Here is a 24,538-nt window from a genome sequence, read left to right as displayed (position 1 = left end):
ACTGCTAAACTGCTTGCTTACTGCATGATTGTAGCGAGTTTACTAACGCGTAAGTTCTATCTAGTAGCTATGTTGAATATGACATTAGCTAATATGGTGACAAATATGTAGGCTAGCCTTGTGAAGTTTGTTTTTGCCTGGTGACAGACAGCTGATGTGTTGTGCACTGAAGTCCACACGCGAAGAGAAAAGTTGAGAGCGCGTCGATGTGAGAAGGAATTAACGAGCAAAGTGATCATGCAGTTTGTATGTGGCTGATATGAAAGTGAACTGTGTTTGCGTGTGATCAGGGGTGTACTCATTCCGCCAATTCTGTTGAAAAATGTTTAGCAAACGGAATGAAACTGACCTGAATTTGTAAAATAGAAACTCTTGTTTGTAACTGTTGGACTAATGATTACACCCTATATCAGATAGATGCAGGCAAGTGTGTGCAAGGCGGTATTGAATGTGTCACTGTCGGTCACCTTGATAACTCAAATGCTTCTCTCAAACATGTGCACCTACGTTGCAAACTTTCATTCATAGGCTAGGTTGTAGCAACCTCATGTTGGGTATAGGGAAAATGTGAGTATCATGTAGTAACCTAAACCTATCGATGTTACATTGAGCTGGGTGAATGGAATGTGAATTATAGTCATCCAATATACTGTAATAGAAATAAAGCCATGCTCATAAAAATTATTCGCGTCCTCCCTCATCTTAAAAACGGCATCGACCGCCACTGGTCTAGAGACAACAGCCCAACCTACACAAAAGCACAGACACTCACTACCCTCTGTACAAGAGATATGGGATGTTAACGTTGACCAAGGAGTGCTGCATTGTTGAGAAAATCACCTACCAATAAACAGCAAGTGTGCCAAATAAGGTTTATTTAGTATACACACACACGGAACAAAAATATAAAAGCAACATGTAAAGTGTTGGTCCCATGTTTTATGACCAGAAATAAAAGATCCCAGAAATGTTCCATAAGCACAAAAAGCTTATTTCTCGCCAATTCTGTGAACAAATTGGTTTACACCCCTGTTAGCGAGCATTTCTCCTTTGCCAAGATAATTCATCCACCTAACAGGTGTGGCATATCAATTAGCTGATTAAACAGCATGACCATTACACAGGTGCATCTTGTGCTGGGGACAATAAAAGGCCACTAAAATGTGCAGTTTTGTCACATCACAATGCCACAGATGTCTCAAGTTTTGAGGAAGCGTGCAATTGGCATGCTAACTGCAGGAATGTCCACCAGAGCTGTTGCCAGAGAATTTAACGTTCATGCCTCTACCATAAGCCGCCTCCAAAGTCGTCTTGGAGAATTTGGCAGTACGTCCAACCATCAACACAACCACAGACCTTGTGTATGGCGTCATGTGAGCAAGCAGTTTACTGATGTCAACATTGTGAACAGAGTGCCCCATGATGGCAGTGGGGTTATGGTATTGGCAGGCATAAGCTACTGACAAAAAACACAACTGCATTTCATCTATGGTAATGTTAATGCACAAAAATACTGTGATGAGATCATGAGGCCCATTATGAAGCCCATGTTGTGTTTTCCCAGTCTTGTGAAATCCATAGATTAGGACCTAATACATTTAATTCAATTGACTGATTTCCTCATATGAACTGTAACTCAGTAAAACCAATGAAATTGTTACATCTTGTGTTTATATTTTTGTTCAGTATTTTTAACCTTTTCACTGAGGCAAGTACACTTACACAGGATATTGATGAAGGAAATTCTCATATCTGGCCCTAAATCGTGGCATTGAACGTTTCAGCAGACTGTTAGCCCTCCATAACTGGCTACATGACTATTTCAGCTCTGTGGGTGTAACATTTATTGACAATTTTGATATCTTCTGGAAACAAAGCTCGTTTTATAAGGATGATGGGATCCACCCAAATCATTTGGGTTCCTGGATCCTTTCACAGCAATATAAGGCTGCGCTGAGACAATGACTTATCAATGACCCAAGCCCAGATAAATTAATCCCTACCATTGTGTTGCTGAGTTGACATAATGCTTCCGCAAATGTCCATTATCCCATTGAAGTTGGTAGACACAATGTAGGTAACCTAATGAATGTCCCTCTAACTGCCCTGAATGCCTCTGCTGATCCTATTGTATGCAGGAATCATGTCCCTATGAACAAGAGTTTTACTGTTAGCACTGAGGCGGTGTGCCCTACTAGGAAGTCCACTGTGTGCAGCTCACCCTACACGAACATAAATAACATGAGCATTCCTACTTCTGCTAAGCTTCCCAGTAAAGCAATGAAAACAATCAAGCATCCCAGAAAAGTGCTAAAAATAGCCTACGTTAACATATGTAGCTTAAGAAACAAGGTTCATGAAATCAATAATTTGCTAGTAACAGATGACATTCATATTCTGACAATCTCTGAAACTCACTTAGATAATACCTTTGATGATACAGTGGCAGAAACAAATGGTTATAACATCAGAAATGACAAAGGTGGTGTTGCTGTCTATATTCAGAACCACATTCCTGTAAAGCTGAGAGAGGATCTCATGTTAAATGCTGTTGAAGTAATATGGATACAGGGTCATCTGCCTCACCGAAAGCCCATTCTTGTGGGAAGCTGCTATAGACCACCAAGTGCTAACATTCAGTATCTGGATGACGTAAGAAATGCTTGATAATGTATGTGATATCAACAGAAAGGTATATTTTCTGGGTGATTTAAATATTGACTCGCTTTCGTCAAGCTGCCCACTCAAGAAAAATATTGTAACCAGTGACAGCAACCTGGTTCAGGTTATCAGTCAACCTACCAGGGTAGTTACAAACAGCACAGGAATGAAATCATCAACATGTATTGTTCACATCTTTACTAATATTGCAGAAATGTGCTTTAAAGCAGTATCGAAACCCATTGGCTGTAGTGATCACAATATAGTAGCCATATTTAGGAAAACTAAAGTTCCAAAGGCTGGGCCTAATATAGTGTATAAGAGGTCATACAATACGTTTTGTAGTGATTGCTATGTTGTTGATGTAAAGAATATTTGTTGGTCTATGGTGTATAATGAGGAGAAAGCAGACGCTGCACTTGACACATTTATGAAAATGCTTATTCCAGTTAAAACTGTTAAATCCCAGTGGATTGATGAGGAATTTAAAAATTGTATGGTTGAGCGGGATGAGGCAAAAGGAATGGCAAATAAGTCTGGCTGCACAACCGAAAACATACTGCAAATTGAGAAATCATGTGACTAAATTGAATAAAAAAGACAAAGAAACTACACTATGAAAAATATAAATTATATAAAGAATGATAGCTTTGGAGCACCTTAAATGAAATGTTGGGCAACAAGGCAAACTTAGCTCCATCATTCATTAAATCAGATGGCTCATTCATAACAAATCCCACTGATATTGCCAATTACTTTAATGATTTTTTCATTGTTAAGATCAGCAAATTTAGGCATGCCAGCAACAAACGCAGACAATATATATCCAAGTATAACTGATCAAATATTGAAAAGACAAGCATTGTAATTTTTAATTCCGTAAAGTGAGTGTGGAAGAGGTGAAAAATGATTGTTGTCTATCAACAATGAAAAGCCACCGGCGTCTGACAACTTGGATGGAAAATTACTGAGGATAATGTGGACGTTATTGCCAATCCTTCAATCTAAGCCTACTATAAAGTGTGTGCCCTCAGGCCTGGAGGGAAGCAAAAGTAATTTCGCTACCCAACAATAGTAAAGCCCCCATTACTGGTTCAAATAGCTGACAAAATCAGCCTGTTACCTTAGTAAACTTTAGGAGAAATTGTGATTGTTTACAGTAAAATAATAATAATAATAATAATAATAAGCCATTTAGCAGACGCTTTTATCCAAAGCGACTTACAGTCATGCGTGCATACATTTTTGTGTATGGGTGGTCCCGGGGATCGAACCCACTACCTTGGCGTTACAAGCGCCGTGCTCTACCAGCTGAGCTACAGAGGACCAAAATAGCATTGTATCGGGTCAAACTGACAACAGACTTTCAGCAAGCATATAGGGAAGGACATTCAACAAGCACAGCACTTGCACAAATGACTGATGATTGGCTGAGAGAAATTGATGATAAAAATATTGTGGGAGCTGTTTTGTTAGACTTCAGTGCGGCTTTTGACATTATTAATCATAGTCCGCTGACGTAAAAACTTGTGTTATGGCTTTACACCCCCTGCTATATTGTGGATAAAGTTACCTGTATAACAGAACACAGAGGGTGTTCTTTAATGGAAACCTCTTCAACATAATCAAGGTAGAATCAGGAATTGCACAGGGCAGCTGTCTAGGCTTTTTTTCCAATGACATGCGTAAGGTAAAGCCAGTGTGGCTGTGTATGCAGATGACTCAACACTGTACAGTTCAGCTACTACAGCGAGTGAAATCAATGCAACACTTAATAAGAGATGCAGTTAGTTTCAGAATGGGTGGCAAGGAATAAGTTAGTCCTAAATATAAAAAAAATAGTCATTCACAAAACCCTAGACCTCGACTAAAACGTGTAATAAATGGTGTGGAAATTGAGCAAGTTGAGGTGACTAAACTGCTTGGAGTAACCTGGATTGTAAACTGTCATGGTCAAAACATGTTGATACAACAGTAGATAAGATGGGGAGAAGTCTGGCCATAATAAAAGCGCTGCTCTGCCTTTTTAACAACACTATCAACAAGGCAGGTCCTACCGGCTCTAGTTTTGTCACACCTGGACTACTATTCAGTCGTGTGGTCAGGTGGCGCAAAGAGGGACCTCGCAAAATTTAAATTGCCTCAGAACAGGGCAGCACGGCTGGCCTTTAAATGTACATGAAGAGCTAACAATAATACGCATGTAAATCTCACAAATCAAATTGTATTTGTCACATGCACCGAATACAACTGGTGTAGAACTTGCCGTGAAATGCTTACTTACAAGCCCTTAACCAACAAATGCAGTTCAAGAAATAGAGTTAAAAAAGATTTACTAAATAAACTAAAGTAAAATAAAAAATAAAAAGTAACACAATAAAATAACAATAACAAGGCTATATACAGGTGGTGCCAGTACCGAGTCAATGTGCGGGGGTACAGGTTAGTCGAGGTAATTTGTACATGTAGGTAGTGGAAAAGTGACTATGCATACATAATAAACCAGCGAGTTGCAGCAGTGTAAAAATGGGGGGGGTCAATGTAAATAGTCTGGGTGGCCATTTCATTAATTGTTCAGCAGTCTTATGGCTTGGGGTTAGAAGCTGTTAAGGAGCCTTTTGGACCTAGACTTGGCGCTCCGGTACCGCTTGCCGTGCAGTAGCAGAGAGAACAGTCTAGGACTTGGGTGACTGGAGTCTGACAATTTTTGGGGCCTTCTTCTGACACCGCCTAATATATAGGTCCTGTTTGGCAGGAAGCTTGGCCCCAATGTAGCACCTTACGGTCGGATGCTGAGCAGTTGCCATACCAGGCTGTGATGCAACACCAACGAACTTGAAACTCTCGACCCGCTCCACTACAGCCCCGTAAGGTGCTACAGCCCCGTCGATGTTAATGTTCGGCCCGCCTTTTCCTGTAGTCCACGATCAGTTCCATTGTCTTGCTCACATTGAGGGAGAGGTTGTTATCCTGGCACCACACTGCCAGGTCTCTGACCTCCTCCCTATAGGCTGTCTCATCATTGTCGGTGATCAGGCCTACCACTGTTGAGTCGTCAGCAAACTTAATTATGGTGTTGGAGTCGTGCCTGGCCATGCAGTCATGGGTGAACAGGGAGTACAGGAGGGAACTAAGCACGCACCTCTGAGGGGCCCCAGTGTTGAGGATCAGCGTGGCCGATGTGTTACCTACCCTTACCACCTGGGGGCGGCCCGTCAGGAAGTTCAGATCCAGTTGCAGAGGGAGGTGTTTAGTCCCAGGGTCATTAGCTTAGTGATGAGCTTTCTGGGCACTATGGTGTTGAATGCTGAGCTGTAGTTAATGAATAGCATTCTCACATAGGTGTTCCTGTTGTCCAGGTGGGAAAGTGCAGTGTGGAGTGCGATGGAGTTCGCGTTATCTGTGGATCTGTTGGGGAGGTATGCAAATTGGAGTGTGTCTAGGCTTTCTGAGATGATGGTGTTGATGTGAGCCATTAACAGCCTTTCAAAGCACTTCATGGCTACCGACATGAGTGCTACGGGGCGGTAGCCATTTAGGCAGGTTACCTTAGCTTTCTACGGCACAGGGACTACTATGGTGGTCTGCTTCAAACATGTAGGTATCACAGACTCGGTCAGGGAGAGGTTGATAATGGCAATGAAGACACTTGCCAGCTGGTCCGCGCATGCTCGGAGTACACGTCCTAGTAATCCGTCTGGCCCCTCAGCTAGGGCTGTTGCGGTGACCGTATTTCCGCCACACCGGCGGTCACGAGTCATGAAGGCAGTCAAATACCACATGACCGTTTAGTCATGGTAATTAGGATTCTCCAAGCTCTGATGCTGCTGCTGGTTATTAGTAGCCTACCAAACTTGCTAACTGCCTGGTACTCAGCAATCTATTGTCCCTCTAAATCACTCTGACATCAAGGCAAATGTAATTGAAAATCTAATCAAACACTTCATGAGAGCCCATGAGCTCATGTTGCGCAACATTTCAGTGATGGCCGCTAATAAAAAGAGGATCCCATCAGCTTTCTATAGGCTAGGCCTACTATATTTATTTCTCAACTTTCCTAATATTAAGCACATTGCTTCTCTTTACAACAAGAGTATAGCCTACCTGGCTGGCATGAAAATAACCCACGGGGAAAAGCAAGCTTTTGAACGGTAGTGTATATGATATATTTTTTCCCACTGCCCTCATTTCGATACGAGTGCATGATAATGGTCCATTCTAAATCAAAACGAATTTCACACAAATATTATTTAGTATATTTAAAGACAAGTTTAAATCAAGAATAGGCTGAGGGTGACAATATTAGCCTATCACTTGTGAAGTAAATATTATCACTTGTGAATGATGGCCAGCATAAGGAACAATGCCTTTTTTTTGCGACTTTTTCGAATCATAGTCGCACACCTCATGTAGCATAGCCCATAGGCCTATATGTTTTAATAAGGTTTGTATCACAACTAAAGTGGCCAAATAACTTCTTAAAATTAAGCACATGAATCTGCTTTACAAGGGGTGTAGAGCCTAACTGGCATACATAAGCAGGGCGTGAGTTATAGCCTACTGCCATGTGCACATTGCTGCGCTTATAATGTGAAGAAATAGCCTAATAGTTTATCAACATTTTAAGCTAAACGTTCTAATCTGTTGCGTCAGCCACATTGCATAAAAAAGTTTTTTTGATGCTAGCGGTTGTATTAATTTGGTCATTTGGGATCTATCACATCACACAACTGTCCCAGACTATGTTCGGAATATTTATTTCTCGCACAGTATAGGTCAGACTTTTGTAGTATGGGGGATAGTAGATTGACATAAGCTAGTGCTTTTGCTGTTTGTTAGACCTACTTGTTGGCTGACGGAAAGTAAATGTGGACAGTTCTTCCAATATCTTCAATATGCACCTCGGAATTGGATAAGGATGCGCGCAGTTGCGTCCCCGATGTGTCAGTCTTCACTTGTAGCCTGTGAGAAAGACCTGATCACGTGATGGAGAGCCATGTGAGTGAGAGACACTTCGGATTGTGCAGCACACTCAGGGAGAAGGGCACACCGCAGCACTCCGGGCCGCAAAAGGCATGGATTGTTTTAGGGTGCATTACGGCCACAAAAGGGATGCCGCCGTGAAATTCGAGTTTGTCAAATTGTGAATGAGAGACTATTGGAGTGTGTACAGCCTGCGCAAAAAAACAAAGCAGAGCTCATGCCTTCCAAGCGACTTTTTTCAAATCATCATTAGTCTCATCATGCAGCCTTACAATATATTAAAAATCAAAACACATAGCCCAACATGTAGAGCAACTGAAGTTACATTAATAACTAAATTAAGCATATAGGAGTACCTATTTCATTGTTAACCACAACACAGAATAGCAGCATGTGCGCACTCCCTCAAATCATTTGGAGAAAATATTTATATTTTATTCAGCTTTGTTCAATTGTATTCTTCATACTATAAAATAATGCCAAGGAATAACAAGCAAAGCTTGTCTGCTAAATGAACTAGTGTAGCCCACAGCCATTTGGCATAGCCACATCAGGACCTAACATAAGGACAACTCGGAGTATGCTATTATTTTCTTCTGAAATAGACCTTTTCTTCATATCATGCTTCTTTAGACTGGTCTAAAATAAATAATGGATTTATTGTGAAGGTGTAGGCTATATTACATGGATCTATTAGACTTTTTAAAATGACTTGTAGGCTGTGTGTGGAAGCCAGGAGATGATAAATGTGTTTATGTTAATTAACGGTCAATTACTGAGAGACTGACAGATATTTACTTGTCAATCACCGGCTGACATAATTTTGTGAATGTTGCACTGTTTAAAGTTCTTGCTCCCATCGGCTACGGAGAGCGTGATCACAGTCGTCTGGAACAGCTGGCGCTCTCAAGCATGCGTTGCTTGCCTCTAAGCGAGCATAAAAAGGCATTTAGCTCGTCTGGTAGGCTCGCGTCACTGGGCAGCTCGCGGCTGGGTTTCCCTTTGTAGTCCGTAATAGTTTACAAGCCCTGCCACATCTGACGAACATCAGAGCCGGTGTAGTAGGATTCAATCTTAGTCATGTATTGACGCTTTGCCGGTTTGATGGTTCGTCTGAGGGCATAGCGGTATTTCTTATAAGAGTCCGGATTAGTGTCCCGCTCCATGAAAGAGGCAGCTCTAGCCTTTAGCTCGGTGCGGATGTTGCCTGTAATCCATGGCTTCTGGTTGGGATATGTACGTACGGTCACTGTGGGCACGACGTCGTCGATGCATTTATTGATGAAGCAGGTGACTGAGGTGATATATGCCATAGGATGAATCCCGGAACATAATCCAGTCTGTGCTAGCAAAACATCTGACCACTTCCGTATTGAGCGAATGACTGGTACTTCCAGCTTCAGTTTTTGCTTGTAAGCAGGAATCAGAAGGATAGAATTATGGTCAGATTTGCCAAATAGAGGGCGAGGGAGAGCTTTGTATGAGTCTCTGTGTGTGGAGTAAAGGTGGTCTAGAGTTTTTTTCACTCTGGTTTGCACGTGACATGCTGGTAGAATTAGGTAAAACGGATTTTAGTTCGATGTGAGTAATCGCTGTTTGATGTCCAGAAACTATTTTTCAGTCATAAGAGACGGTAGCAGCAACATTATGTACAAAATAAGCACAGTTGGTTAGGAGCCCGTAAAACAGCAGCCATCCCCTCCGGCGCCATTGTGTAGTCATGGCTCACTACTTGTTTTTGTAAGAAGTGTTGACATGCTGAATGCACAGAGGTGTCTGTTTAAACTACTAGCACACAGCTTGGACACCCATGCATACACCACAAGACATGCCACCAAAGGTATCTTCACAATCCCCAAGTCAAGAACAGACTATGGGTGGCGCACAGTACTACATAGAGCCATGGCTACATGAAACACTATTCCACATCAGGTTACTGATGCAAGCAGTAGAATCAGATTTTTTAAAAATAGAGATCAAATTACACCTTATGGAACAGCAGGGACTGTGAAGAGACACACACAAATTATAAGACACGCACTCTACCCATACGTACACATGGATTTTGTATTGTAGACATGTGATAGTATAGTAGTGGCCTGAGGGCACACACTTAATGTGTTGTGAAAAGTGTTATGAAATGTAATGTCATGTAATATTTTAAATTGTATATAACTGCCTTAATGTTGCTGGACCCCAGGAAGAGTAGCTGCTGCCTTGGTAGCAGCTAATGGGGATCCTTAATAAATACAAATAAAGAAATGTATCAAAAGAGTATTGATGGGTTGTCAATAGGTTGTACTCACTGGCGTTGTCCAGTTTCTGACAGATGATGTCATAAGGCGACTGCAGGTGCGTCACCATGGCAGCGAAGGTGTCTCCCAGTCCCTGGGTCAGAGGGTCAGGTGGCTGTGCCTCCATGTTCTCGTTCTTACCCCCCGACTGGCGGCGGAAGTTTTCCAGGGAGGCACTCACCAGGGAGTCTGGAGCAGAGGGGAGCAGAGCGGGACCAACTACTGGATATTAGAACAAACTGGAGTAAACCTTTACCTTGTAGTATAAGACAACACATTTCAGCTGGAATTTGAATCAGAATGTACCAGAATCCAATTATTATTATGGAACTTTGAAAAACAAGTGTTGCAAAATGGTGACACAAAATAAAATTGACAGTGCTCACCAATGTCCTGTTCTGTGAGCTTCTTATTGACTACCTCCCTCACAGCGTAACCTTGGTCAATGAGGAAGGTGCTCAGCTGTTTGCCTGTCAGAGAAAGATATGGTGTTTACATGGCAGACATGAAGACAGACATCGTGAAAAGCACTTCAATAGTCATACAAAGGACATTTATTTTAAAAAGAGGACAATGAAGGCTATGGAGTATGGTTTACTATGTTATGGTGTTAAAGTTAGTTAAGGTTTCAGTGACACAAACATAACAAAAAAAGAAAGATGCAAAGATTCATGCAAAGACATCTATATACACTACCGTTCAAAAGATTGAGATCACTTAGAAACGCCCTTGTTTTCGAAAGAAAAGCAATTTTTTTGTCCATTCAAATAACATCAAATTGATCAGAAATACAGTGTAGACATTGTTAATGTTGTAAATGGCTATTGTAGCTGGAAACGGCTGATTTTTAATGGAATATCTACATAAGCGTAGAGGCCCATTATCAGCAACCATCAGTCCTGTGTTCCAATGGCACGTTGTGTTTGCTAATCCAAGTTGATCATTTTAAAAAGGCTAATTGATCATTAGAAAACCCTTTTGCAATAATGTTAGCACAGCTGAAAACTGTCGTGCTGATTAAAGAAGCAATGAAACTGGCCTTCTTGAGACTAGTTGAGTATCCGGAGCATCAACAATTGTGGGTTCGATTACAGGCTCAAAATGGCCAGAAACAAATAACTTTCTTCTGAAAATTGTCAGTCTATTCTTGTTCTGAGAAATGAAGGACTTTCCATGCGAGAAACTGCCAAGAAACTGAAGATCTCGTACAACGCTGTGTACTACTTCCTTCACAGCACAGCGCAAACTGGTGCAAACCAGAATAGAAAGAGGAGTGGGAGGCCCCGGTGCACAACTGAGCAAGAGGACAGTTTGAGAAACAGACGCCTCACAGGTCCTCAACTGGCAGCTTCATTAAATAGTACCCGCAAAACACCAGTCTCAATGTCAACAGTGATGAGGCGACTCCGGGATGCTCATCTTCTAGGCAGAGTTGCAAAGAAAAAGCCATATATCAGACCGGCCAATAAAAAGAAAAATTTAAGATGGGCAAAAGAACACAGACACTGGACAGAGGAAGAAAGTGTTATGGAAAGACGAATTGAAGTTTGAGGTGTTCGGATCACAAAGAAGAACATTTGTGAGACGCAGACCAAATGAAAAGATGCTGGAGGAGTGCTTGATGCCAACTGTCAAGCATGGTGGAGGCAATGTGATGGTCTGGGGGTGCTTTGGTGGTGGTAAAGTGGGAGATATGTACAGGGTAAAAGGGATCTTGAAGAAGGAAGGCTATCACTCCATTTTGCAATGCCATGCCCTGTGGACAGAGCTTGATTGGAGCCAATTTCCTCCTACAACAGGACAATGACCCAAAGCACATCTCCAAACTATGCAATAACTATTTAGGGAAGAAGCAGTCAGTTGGTATTCTGTCTATAATGGAGTGGCCAGCACAGTCACCGGATCTTAACCATATTGAGCTGTTGTGGGAGCAGCTTGACCGTATGGTACGTAAGAAGTGTCCATCAAGCCAATCCAACTTGTGGGAGGTGCTTCAGTAAGCATGGGGTGAAATCTCTTCAGATTACCTCAACAAATTGACAACTAGAATGCCTAAGGTCTGCAAAGCTGTAATTGCTTCAAATGGAGGATTCTTTGACGAAAGCAAAGTTTGAAGGACACTATTACTTATATTAAAAATCATTATTTCTAACCTTGTAAATGACTACATTTCCTATTCATTTTGCTACATTTCCTATTCAAACTAATTTCATGTATGTTTTCATGGAAAACAAAGGAAATGTCTAAGTGACCCTAAACTTTTGAACGGTAGTGTAGTTCAAAGCGACATTTCACAGAAGGACAAATTACTTTACAGCACGATGTATACTGAGAGCTGTACTCTAATAGGAGAGCGCAAAAAGATGCTCAAGGTTCCTAACCCCAATCATGCTTACGCTTATTATGGCAAATTAAATGTGGTGATTAATTCTTTCACCTACTATTATTCACTGTAGCCAACTGATCATTGCCTTCCTGTGATACAGTACCGATAGGAGTCAGTAGGATGTCCACTGCGTAGGTGCGGTTATTCTCCTGTATGTCCACCACAGTGAGTGTCAGGCTCTTTCCAGCCACCAGCTGTCTCACAGCGATGCAACACTCCCCCATCCAGCTGTCAGTCACCGGTGTTATCCCGGCGACGCTGCACTCCATAGCCTGCAAGAAAAAGGTTGTGGTAAATAAACGTGAACAAGTACTATTCATCAAGAATAAATATGCATTTGAAATAAAATAGGGCAGTAAATATTTGGCCCTTGAATGTTACTCCTGGGAAACTGAGGTGAATATGGAGAAAGAAAATTAACTTCCGTGCACAAAATTTAACCTCCATACACTATACAGGTAAAAGTCAGTAAATTAGAATATTTTGAAAAACTTGATTTATTTCAGTAATTGCATTCAAAAGGTGTAACTTGTACATTATATTTATTCATTGCACACAGACTGATGCATTCAAATGTTTATTTCATTTAATTTTGATGATTTGAAGTGGCAACAAATGAAAATCCAAAATTCCGTGTGTCACAAAATTAGAATATTGTGTAAGGGTTACATTTTGAAGACACCTGGTGCCACAAACTAATCAGCTGATTAACTCAAAACACCTGCAAAGGGCTTTAAATGGTCTCTCAGTCCAGTTCTGAAGCCTACACAAACAAGGGGAAGACTTCAGATTTGACAGCTGTCCAAAAGGCGACCATCGACACATTGCACAAGGAGGGAAAGACACAAAAGGTTATTGCAGAAGAGGCTGGCTGTTCTCAGAGCTCTGTGTCCAAACACATTAATAGAGAGGCAAAGGGAAGGAAAAACTGTGGTCAGAAAAAGTGTACAAGCGATAGGGATCACCGCGCCCTAGTCAAGATTGTGAAAAAAACCCATTCAAAAATGTGGGGGAGATTCACAAGGAGTGGACAGCTGCTGGAGTCAGGGCTTCAAGATCCACCACCAAGAGACGCTTGAAAGACATGGGTTTCAACTGCCGCATACCTCGTGTCAAGCCACTGTTGACCAAGAAACAGCGCGAAAAGCGTCTCACCTGGGCTAAGGAAAAAAAGAGCTGGACTGCTGCTGAGTGGTCTAAAGTCATGTTTTCTGACGAAAGCAAATTTTGCATTTCCTTTGGAAATCGAGGTCCCAGAGTCTGGAGGAAGACAGGAGAGGCACAGGATCCACGTTGCCTGAAGTCTAGTGTAAAGTTTCCACCATCAGTGATGGTTTGGGGTGCCATGTCATCTGCTGGTGTCGGTCCACTCTGTTTCCTGAGATCCAGGGTCAACGCAGCCGTCTACCAGCAAGTTTTAGAGCACTTCATGCTTCCTGCTGCTGACCTGCTCTATGGAGATGGAGATTTCAGGTTCCAACAGGACTTGGCGCCTGCACACAGCGCAAAATCTACCCGTGCCTGGTTTACGGACCATGGTATTTCTGTTCTAAATTGGCCAGCCAACTCCCTGACCTTAGCCCCATAGAAAATCTGTGGGTATTGTGAAAAGGAAGATGCAGAATGCCAGACCCAACAACGCAGAAGAGTTGAAGGCCACTATCAGAGCAACCTGGGCTCTCATAACACCTGAGCAGTGCCAGAAACTCATCGACTCCATGCCACGCCGCATTAATGCAGTAATTGAGGCAAAAGGAGCTCCAACCAAGTATTGAGTATTGTACATGCTCATATTTTTCATTTTCATACTTTTCAGTTGGCCAACATTTCTAAAAAATCCCTTTTTTGTATTAGCCTTAAGTAATATTCTAATTTTGTGACACACGGAATTTTGGATTTTCATTTGTTGCCACTTCAAATCATCAAAATTAAATGAAATAAACATTTGAATGCATCAGTCTGTGTGCAATGAATAAATATAATGTACAAGTTACACCTTTTGAATGCAATTACTGAAATAAATCAAGTTTTTCAAAATATTCTAATTTACTGACTTTTACCTGTATATAATAAAGTATGTGGACACCCCTTCAAATTAGTGGATTCGGCTATTTCAGCCACACCCGTTGCTGACAGGTGTATAAAATCGAGCACACAGCAATGCAATCTCCATAGACAAACATTGGCAGTAGAATGGCCTTACTGAAGAGCTCAGTGACTTTCAAAGTGGCACCGTCATAGGATGCCACCTTTCCAACAAGTCAGTTCGTCAAATTTCTGTCCTGCTTCCCCCGTCAACTCTAAGTGCTGATATTGTGAAGTGGAAATGTCTAGGAGTAACAACGGCTCAGCCGTGAAGTGGTAGGCCATACAAGCTCACAGATTGGGAAATCCGAATGCTGAAGCGCATAGCTAGTAAAAATCGTCTGTCCTCGGTTGCAACACATACAGTGGGGAGAACAAGTATTTGATACACTGCCGATTTTGCAGGTTTTCCTACTTACAAAGCATGTAGAGGTTATCATAGGTACACTTCAACTGTGAGAGACGGAATCTAAAACAATAATCCAGAAAATCACATTGTATGATTTTTAAGTAATTAATTTGCATTTTATTGCATGACATACAGTGGGGAAAAAAAGTATTTAGTCAGCCACCAATTGTGCAAGTTCTCCCACTTAAAAAGATGAGAGAGGCCTGTAATTTTCATCATAGGTACACATCAACTATGACAGACAAAATGAGAATTTTTTTTCCAGAAAATCACATTGTAGGATTTTTAATGAATTTATTTGCAAATTATGGTGGAAAATAAGTATTTGGTCAATAACAAAAGTTTCTCAATACTTTGTTATATACCCTTTGTTGGCAATGACACAGGTCAAACGTTTTCTGTAAGTCCTCACAAGGTTTTCACACACTGTTGCTGGTATTTTGGCCCATTCCTCCATGCAGATCTCCTCTAGAGCAGTGATGTTTTGGGGCTGTCGCTGGGCAACACGGACTTTCAACTCCCTCCAAAGATTTTCTATGGGGTTGAGATCTGGAGACTGGCTAGGCCACTCCAGGACCTTGAAATGCTTCTTACGAAGCCACTCCTTCGTTGCCCGGGCGGTGTGTTTGGGATCATTGTCATGCTGAAAGACCCAGCCACGTTTCATCTTCAATGCCCTTGCTGATGGAAGGAGGTTTTCACTCAAAATCTCACGATACATGGCCCCATTCATTCTTTCCTTTACACGGATCAGTCGTCCTGGTCCCTTTGCAGAAAAAACAGCCCCAAAGCATGATGTTTCCACCCCCATGCTTCACAGTAGGTATGGTGTTCTTTGGATGCAACTCAGCATTCTTTGTCCTCCAAACACGACCAGTTGAGTTTTTACCAAAAAAGTTCTATTTTGGTTTCATCTGACCATATGACATTCTCCCAATCCTCTTCTGGATCATCCAAATGCACTCTAGCAAACTTCAGACGGGCCTGGACATGTACTGGCTTAAGCAGGGGGACACGTCTGGCACTGCAGGATTTGAGTCCCTGGCGGCGTAGTGTGTTACTGATGGTAGGCTTTGTTACTTTGGTCCCAGCTCTCTGCAGGTCATTCACTAGGTCCCCCCGTGTGGTTCTGGGATTTTTGCTCACCGTTCTTGTGATCATTTTGACCCCACGGGGTGAGATCTTGCGTGGAGCCCCAGATCGAGGGAGATTATCAGTGGTCTTGGATGTCTTCCATTTCCTAATAATTGCTCCCACGGTTGATTTCTTCAAACCAAGCTGCTTACCTATTGCAGATTCAGTCTTCCCAGCCTGGTGCAGGTCTACAATTTTGTTTCTGGTGTCCTTTGACAGCTCTTTGGTCTTGGCCATAGTGGAGTTTGGAGTGTGACTGTTTGAGGTTGTGGACAGGTGTCTTTTATACTGATAACAAGTTCAAACAGGTGCCATTAATACAGGTAACGAGTGGAGGACAGAGGAGCCTCTTAAAGAAGAAGTTACAGGTCTGTGAGAGCCAGAAATCTTGCTTGTTTGTAGGTGACCAAATACTTATTTTCCACCATAATTTGCAAATAAATTCATTAAAAATCCTACAATGTGATTTTCTGGATTTTCTTTTCTCAATTTGTCTGTCATAGTTGACGTGTACCTATGATGAAAATTACAGGCCTCTCTCATCTTTTTAAGTGGGAGAACTTGCACAATTGGTGGCTGACTAAATACTTTTTTTCCCCACTGTAAGTATTTGATCAACTACCAACCAGTAAGAAATCCGGCTCTCACAGACCTATTAGTTTTTATTAAAGAAGCCCTCCTGTTCTCCACTCATTACCTGTATTAACTGCACCTGTTTGAACTCGTTACCTGTATAAAAGACACCTGTCCACACACTCAATCAAACAGACTCCAACCTCTCCACAATGGCCAAGACCAGAGAGCTGTGTAAGGACATCAGGGATAAAATTGTAAACCTGCACAATGCAAGAAATAGACCTCTGAACCTTTCACCTGTTACTACCTGTCAGGGCAAGGAGATTGAGGTTGTAACCTCATATAAATATCTTGGAATTCTAATTGATGACGGCCTCTCTTTTAAATTGCATATTCAACAACTTACAAAAAAATTGAAGCTGAAATTGGGATTTTATTTTAGGAATAAGGCCTGTTTTTCTTTTGAAGCCAGAAGGAGGCTAGTATCAGCTACATTTATGCCTTTACTAGACTATGGGGATATTTTATATATGAATGCTTCCGCTCAGTGTTTGAGATCAATTGACACTCTTTATCATGGTACTTTGAGATTTATTTTAAACTGTAAAACCCTTACGCACCACTGTACTTTGTATACCAGGGTTGGCTGGCCTTCTCTAGTCACTCGTAGGCTCAGTCACTGGTATACTTTTATTTACAAAGCCATTTTGGGTTTACTACCTTTTTATTTGGGCATTTTTATTGTTCAGAAATGTGGTGGGTACTCTCTTCGTTCACTGGACTTTATCCTGCTAACTGTTCCAAATGTCCGAACTGAATTTGGTAAAAGGTATTTTATGTACTCTGCGCCATCGTCTTGGAACACCTTACAAAATAATTTTAAACTGGAAGAACTTGTCCCGATTGGTGTTTTTAAATCTCTGATGAAGGATTTTGAGGCTGATTCCCTGACCTGTCAATGTTTTTAATTTGCTGTTTTTGATATTGTTATACTCCTGTGAATTCATGAATGGTTTTTACTAGATTACTTGTAGTTTTTCATGTTGTCTGTCTGTAATTTTTTGTAATGACTTGGTGCTGCCTATCTTGGCCAGGACGCTCTTGAAAAATAGATTTTAAATCTCAATGAGCCCTTCCTGGTTAAATAAAGGTTAAATAAATAAAAATTAAAAAGGCTGGGATGGGCTACAGGACAATAGGCAAGCAGCTTGGTGAGAAGGCAACAACTGTTGGCGCAATTATTAGAAAATGGAAGAAGTTCAAGATGACGGTCAATCACCCTCAGTCTGGGGCTCCATGCAAGTTCTCACCTCGTGGGGCATCAATGATCGTGAGGAAGGTGAGGGATCAGCCCAGAACTAAACGGCAGGACCTGGTCAATGACCTGAAGAGAGCTGGGACCACAGTCTCAAAGAAAACCATTAGTATCACACTACGCCGTCATGGATTAAAATCCTGCAGCGCACGCAAGGTCCCCCTGCTCAAGCCAGCGCATGTCCAGGCCCGTCTGAAGTTTGCCAATGACCATCTGGATGATCCAGAGGAGGAATGGGAGAAGGTCATGTGGTCTGATGAGACAAAAATAGAGCTTTTTGGTCTAAACTCCACTCGCCGTGTTTGGAGGAAGAAGAAGGATGAGTACAACCCCAAGAACACCATCCCAACCGTGAAGCATGGAGGTGGAAACATTCTTTGGGGATGCTTTTCTGCAAAGGGGACAGGACGACTGCACCGTATTGAGGGGAGGATGGATGGGGCCATGTATCGCGAGATCTTGGCCAACAACCTCCTTCCCTCAGTAAGAGCATTGAAGATGGGTCGTGGCTGGGTCTTCCAGCATGACAACGACCCGAAACACACAGCCAGGGCAACTAAGGAGTGGCTCCGTAAGAAGCATCTCAAGGTCCTGGAGTGGCCTAGCCAGTCTCCAGACCTGAACCCAATAGAAAATCTTTGGAGGGAGCTGAAAGTCCGTATTGCCCAGCGACAGCCCCGAAACCTTAAGGATCTGGAGAAGGTCTGTATGGAGGAGTGGGCCAAAATCCCTGCTGCAGTGTGTGCAAACCTGGTCAAGACCTACAGGAAACGTATGATCTCTGTAATTGCAAACAAAGGTTTCTGTACCAAATATTAAGTTCTGCTTTTCTGATGTATCAAATACTTATGTCATGCAATAAACTGCAAATGAATTACTTAAAAATCATACAAAGTGATTTTCTGGATTTTTGTTTTAGATTCCGTCTCTCACAGTTGGAGTGTACCTATGATAAAAAAATACAGACCCTCTACATGCTTTGTAAGTAGGAAAACCTGCAAAATCGGCAGTGTATCAAATACTTGTTCTCCCCACTGTAGCTAGTAAAAATCGTCTGTCCTCGGTTGCAACACTCACTACAGAGTTCCAAACTGCCTCTGGAAGCAACGACAGCACAACAACTGTTCGTCGGGCGCTTCATAAAATGGGTTTCAATGGCCGAGCAGCCGCACACAAGCCTATGATCACCATGCGTAATGCCAAGCGTCGGCTGGAGTTGTGTAAAGCTCGCCACCATTGGACTCTGGAGCAGTGGAAACGCGTTCCCTGGAGTGATGAATCACGCTTATCCATCTGACAGTCAGACAGACAAATCTGGGTTTGGCGGATGCCAGGAGAACGCAACTTCTAAAATAATTTTCACGATGAACTCACACATGGTGGAATGGGTTCAATGCTGGCAGCGAGGGGCTTGATCCGATCCAGTGTCACGTCTTCTTCGTTTCCGAAGTCAATGTAGAGAACGTTTGCATATTTATCATCTGCAGCTACAGACTGGACAACACCTCTGTACCATTTCTAGAGTGGGAGATAAGCAAAGGATTAGATAGAGCCTTTAAAAATCCATACTAAGAAGTATTTTTATGACTGCATTTTTTGCTTATTCCTCACCTGATCCAAGGAGTATTTGACGGCGCAGACCTCTCCGGTGATGGGCTTGTAGTCTGTCCCTAGCGAGCCGCCGTTAGTCTTCTGCAGTTCCACAGTAATGGCTCTCAGAGCCTCAACCAGCTCTGGGCTTTGGACGTGAATGAAGAACCTACCAGGGCTACGCAACTCCACCACAGACACCTTAAGGCACAGACAACCAGGAAGAGACAAGACTTCATCTGAATACACAAACACAATGAGATACTCAACATACTACAAATGTTGGCCTATGTACCTACAGGACTATCATCATTGTGTGGGTGGAACATTGAGGTATGTTGGATTAGTTTGTACACCTGTGGATTGTTCTAACATCAGACATTCCCATAGCATATTTTCTAAACATGCGTCAAAAATAAGATCAGTCCTTACTTTTGCCTCTTGAATTCAATCAATGGTGACACTTTAGGTCAGACTTTTTCCCGGACCTAAACATGACCTCAAAAGGACATTAAAGGCGCTGGCCAGAGCACAAACCTGAACTTTCATTCCTTTGGTGATGTCATTCTTACGGAGGTGCCGCAGGTACACTCGCTGGGGGCAAGTCACATCGCTGTTGTTCACCTGCAACGCCAGGTCACTGTATTACAGATCTCATAATATAGTGTTCTTCTCAGTTGACTGGTTGCAAGTCTCTAGTGTCACGAGTGTTCTAATAAATTCCATACAGTTGCTGGTCAAATATATGGTCACCCTTGCACGATTCACTAGTTCTTTTAAAATAACTAGAAATACAACTTTGTTCACGTGTATATTTGCTTGATTTACAAAACACACAGGACAAAAAAATTATCTAAACTGAAATGGAGATTCTTCACTTTGAAGTTTTAAAAAAATGGCTCCATAAATCGTGGCATCGAACTGTTCAGCAGACTTTTAGCCCTCCATAACTGGCTAGGAGACTATTGCAGCTCTGTGAGTGTAACATTTATTGACAATTTTGATAACTTCTGGAAACAAAGCTTGTATTATAAGGAGGATGGGATCCAACAAAATCATTTGGGATCCTGGATCCTTTCACAGCATTATAAGGCTGTGTTGAGACAATGACTTATCAATGACCCAAGCCAAGCTCCGTTAATCCAAACTATTGTGTAACTGAGTTGTCATAATGCTTCAGCAAATGTACATTATCCTAGGGGCGTTGGAAGAGACAATGTAAGTAACCTAATTTATGTCCCTCTTACTGCACCGAATGCCTCTGCTGATCCCACATCTATTGTATGCAGTAATCATGTGCCTATGAAGCAGAGTTATACAGTTAGCACTGAGGCGGTGTGCTCTAGTAGGAAGTCCACTGTGTGCAGCTCACCCTGCACGAACATAAAGAACATGCACATGTCTACTTCTGCCAAGCTTCCCAGTAAAGCAATTAAAACAATCAAGAATCCCAGAAAAGTGCTAAAAATAGCCCACGTGAACATATGTAGCTTAAGAAACAAGGTTCATGAAATCAATAATTTGCTAGTAACAGATGACATTCATATTCTGACAATCTCTGAAACTCACATAGATAATACCTTTGATGATACAGTGGTAGCAATACATGGTTATAACATCTAAGAAAAGACAGAAATTACAAAAGGCGGAGGTGTTACCGTTCATATTCAGAACCACATTCCTGCAAAGCTGAGAGAGGATCTCATGTTAAATACTGTTGAAGTAATATGGCTACAGGTTCATCTGCCTCACGTCAAGCCCATTCTGGTGGGAAGCTACCAAGTGCTAACAGTCAGTATATGGATAACATGTGAAATGCTTGATAATGTATATGATATCAACAGAGGGGTATATTTTCTGGGTGATTCAAATATTGACTGGCTTTCATCAGGCTGCCCACTCAAGAGAAAAATTCCAACTGTAACTAGTGCCTGCAACCTGGTTCAGGTTATCAGTCAACCTACCAAGGTAGTTACAAACAGCACAGGAATGAAATCATCAACATGTATTGATCACATTTTTACTAATGCTGCAGAAATTTGCTTTAACCTTTTCACACATCAGTTCCAAATATCTCTAACAATCGCCCCAGCGTGATTTATTTTATGCACGTGATGTCAGAATGGCCGCACTGTTCCAAAATGTGACTGTTACGCAACAGGACAGTTAACATGTGCTGCCTGCTAATTATCTATAGGCTGTTTCAACTTGTCAATTTCAAATTGTTTTCTAACAAGTTTTATTTTCTAACAACAGTTTGAATTGAGGTGTGTTCCACCTCCTCATTAATTCATATAGAAGTAGCCCTTTTCAGTGTTGTGGACAATTTATGTTTGAGGCTTTACTGAGCCGGACAAACTTCTCTCTTCGAGGAGAGCCCAAGCACGTCTTCACCAATGTTTCCGCAGATGAAGTATGCAGACATTTGCGCAGTCTTGCACGAATTGGCAAATTTTCTGGCTGGCGCTCGCATTGCCTTCCTTGTATTTTTCCTTACAAATAATAACTTTGGACATGTGTGCGTTCCTATCAAAGTAAGTGCCTTATTTTCTGTATATCGTGTTGTCGTTTCTACTGTAGAATACAGTTTGTATGTGTGTATGTTTTGTACGTATGGAGCATAATGTATTTAGTTTTATTCACGTTTTCAAGTTCTGGTGACAAATAATGCATTCCGATTATTGCATAGATTGTAAAGGAAACCTATGATGTGTGTAAAATACTTTTTTGAAGGTTCTGATTATAATGAGCTAATGCTAAGCTATTTGCCAGCTATGTGTGGCGCCATGTTTGTTGACATTATACAACGCATTCTGGGTGTCACGTCAACGTCTGTCAGACCAAAGAAGTTATGAGGTGAAGGGTAAACTTCCGGAAGGGAATGAAGGGAAGTGAATGACCATACACGACACACCCCCTTCAACATGCATACTGCAAACAGACCAAACTCATCTTGTCTCCTTTTATTAGCTTTGGTTGATGCGAAAAATCAAACATGGTGGCGCGCACAAACTACCCATCGTCGGATTACTTTCCATTTCTAGAAAGAGTTTACTCAATTATTTCGATCAATGGTGAGCTCACCCTTGATGTGATGAATTCTAAATAGCAATTGCTATTAGCTCATTCATATTGTGGTTTCTGACAGCCGAGAGTTCTCTAAATATGACCGCTTGTGTTACGTCAATCTTTCCTCAGTTAGCACTAGGACTAATGTAGCCTACATTTTCCGGTTTGGATGACTGTGTATGCTGTCGCTACATCTGTGAATGTCTGAACATTGCATCCAAAAAATTAACTAGTCACATTCAGGACATTACTGTGTAAGGACTGTTTGTGCAAAATGTTTCTGTGAAAAAGTGTGGCTAGCTCAAATGCTGACTGTTGCGTCAATCGAAACTGGATGTTCTAAATCGTTCTAATCACACCGGTTTGAGCGTACGCTGCAAGGACCACTGTACAATGATCACACCCGTTTGTTGTTACGTGTGAAAAGGTTAAAGCTGTATCCAAATCCATCGGATGTAGTGATCACAACATAGTAGCCATATCTAGGAAAATGAAGTTCCAAAGGCTGGGCGTAATATATTGTATAAGAGCTTTGAAAGTTTCTTCAAGTGCAGTCGCAAAAACCATCAAGCGCTATGATGAAACTGGCTCTCATGAGGACCGCCACATGTGTATTTCCCACCATAAAGCATGGAGGAGGTGGTGTTATGATGTGGGGGTGCATTGCTGGTGACACTGATTTATTTAGAATTCAAGGCACACTTAACCAGCATGGCTACCACAGCATTCTGCAGCGATACGCCATCCCATCTGGTTTGGGCTACCATTTGTTTTTCAACAGGACAATGACCCAACACACCTCCAGGGTGTATAAGGGCTATTTTACCAAGATGGAGAGCTGCATCAGATGACCTGGCCTCCACAATCCCCCGAACTCAACCAACTTGAGATGTTTGGGATGAGTCGGACCGCAGAGTGAAGGAAAAGCAGCCAACAAGTGCTCAGAATATGTGGGAACTCCTTCAAGACTGTTGGAAAAGCATTCCAGGTGAAGCTGGTTGAGAGAATGCCAAGAGTGTGCAAAGCTGTCATCAAGGCAAAGGGTGGCTATTTGAAGAATGTCAAATATATTTTGATTTGTTTAACACTTTTTTGGTTACTACATGATTCCATGTGTTATTTCATAGTTTTGATGTCTTCAGTATTATTCTACAATGTAGAAAATAGTAAAAATAAAGAAAAACCCTTGAATGAGTAGGTGTTCTAAAACTTTTGACTGGTAGTGTACACTATGAAACAAAAATAAATGAAATGCAGGGCAAAAAGGCAAACTCAGCTCCATCATTCATTGAATCATATGGCTCATTCATCACAAAACCCACTGATCTTGCCAATAAAAAAATCATTAAAGCAGTTGGCAATATTAGCAAACAATAAACGCTTACACTACACATCCAAGTATAACGGATACAATTATGAAAGACATGCATTGTAATTTTGAATTCCGTAAGGTTAATGTGGAAGAAGTGAAAAAATACCGTTGTCTATCAACAATGATAAGCCACCGGGGTCTGACAACTTCGATGGAAAATTACTGAGGATAATAGCGGTCGATATTGCCACTCCTATTTGCCATATCTTCAATTTAAGCCTACTAGAAAGTAGAAAGTGTGTGCCATCAGGCCTGGAGGGAAACAAAAGTAATTCCGCTACCCAAGAATAGTAAAGCCCCTTTTACTGGCTCAAGTAGCCAACCAATCACCCTGTTACCAACACTTAAACTTTGGGGTAAAATAATGTTTGACCAGATACAACACAGAGGGTGTTCTTTAATGGAAGCCTCTCCAACATCATCCAGGTAGAATCAGGAATTCCCCAGGGCAGCTGTCTAGGCCCCTTATTTATTTTCTTCAGTAAAGCCAGTGTGTCTATGTGTGCTGATGACTCAACACTATACACGTCAGCTACTACAGCGAGTGAAATCACTGCAACACTTAACAAAGAGCTGCAGTTAGTTTTAGAATGGGTGGCAAGACATAAGTTAGTCCTAAATATATATTGTTTTTGGGACAAATCATTCACTTAACCCTAGACCT

The 24,538-nt window shown here is 41.7% G+C and overlaps 1 protein-coding gene across 5 annotated transcripts in view; it reads right to left on the bottom strand.

The window, feature by feature from the left end:
• The window catches only part of tdrd1 (tudor domain containing 1), a 135,969-nt gene that overhangs the window by 95,949 nt on the left and 15,482 nt on the right, over window positions 1–24,538 (bottom strand). For 2 of the 5 annotated variants that reach the window (XM_041858274.2, XM_041858275.2), the window contains exons 7-12: window positions 19,971–20,057; window positions 19,455–19,634; window positions 19,218–19,361; window positions 12,380–12,596; window positions 10,325–10,408; window positions 9,951–10,157 (exon numbers count right to left, since the gene is read on the bottom strand). In XM_041858274.2, the coding sequence (XP_041714208.2) occupies window positions 9,951–10,157; window positions 10,325–10,408; window positions 12,380–12,596; window positions 19,218–19,361; window positions 19,455–19,634; window positions 19,971–20,057 (919 nt within the window). The remainder of the gene's footprint in view (window positions 1–9,950; window positions 10,158–10,324; window positions 10,409–12,379; window positions 12,597–19,217; window positions 19,362–19,454; window positions 19,635–19,970; window positions 20,058–24,538) is intronic. The other 3 variants (XM_041858276.2, XM_041858277.2, XM_041858278.2) reach the window with 3 other exon arrangements.

The sequence above is a fragment of the Coregonus clupeaformis genome, chromosome 31 (assembly GCF_020615455.1).
Source record: "Coregonus clupeaformis isolate EN_2021a chromosome 31, ASM2061545v1, whole genome shotgun sequence".
Classification (NCBI taxonomy): Eukaryota; Metazoa; Chordata; class Actinopteri; order Salmoniformes; family Salmonidae; genus Coregonus; species Coregonus clupeaformis.
This window is presented reverse-complemented; position numbering and strand designations above follow the sequence as displayed.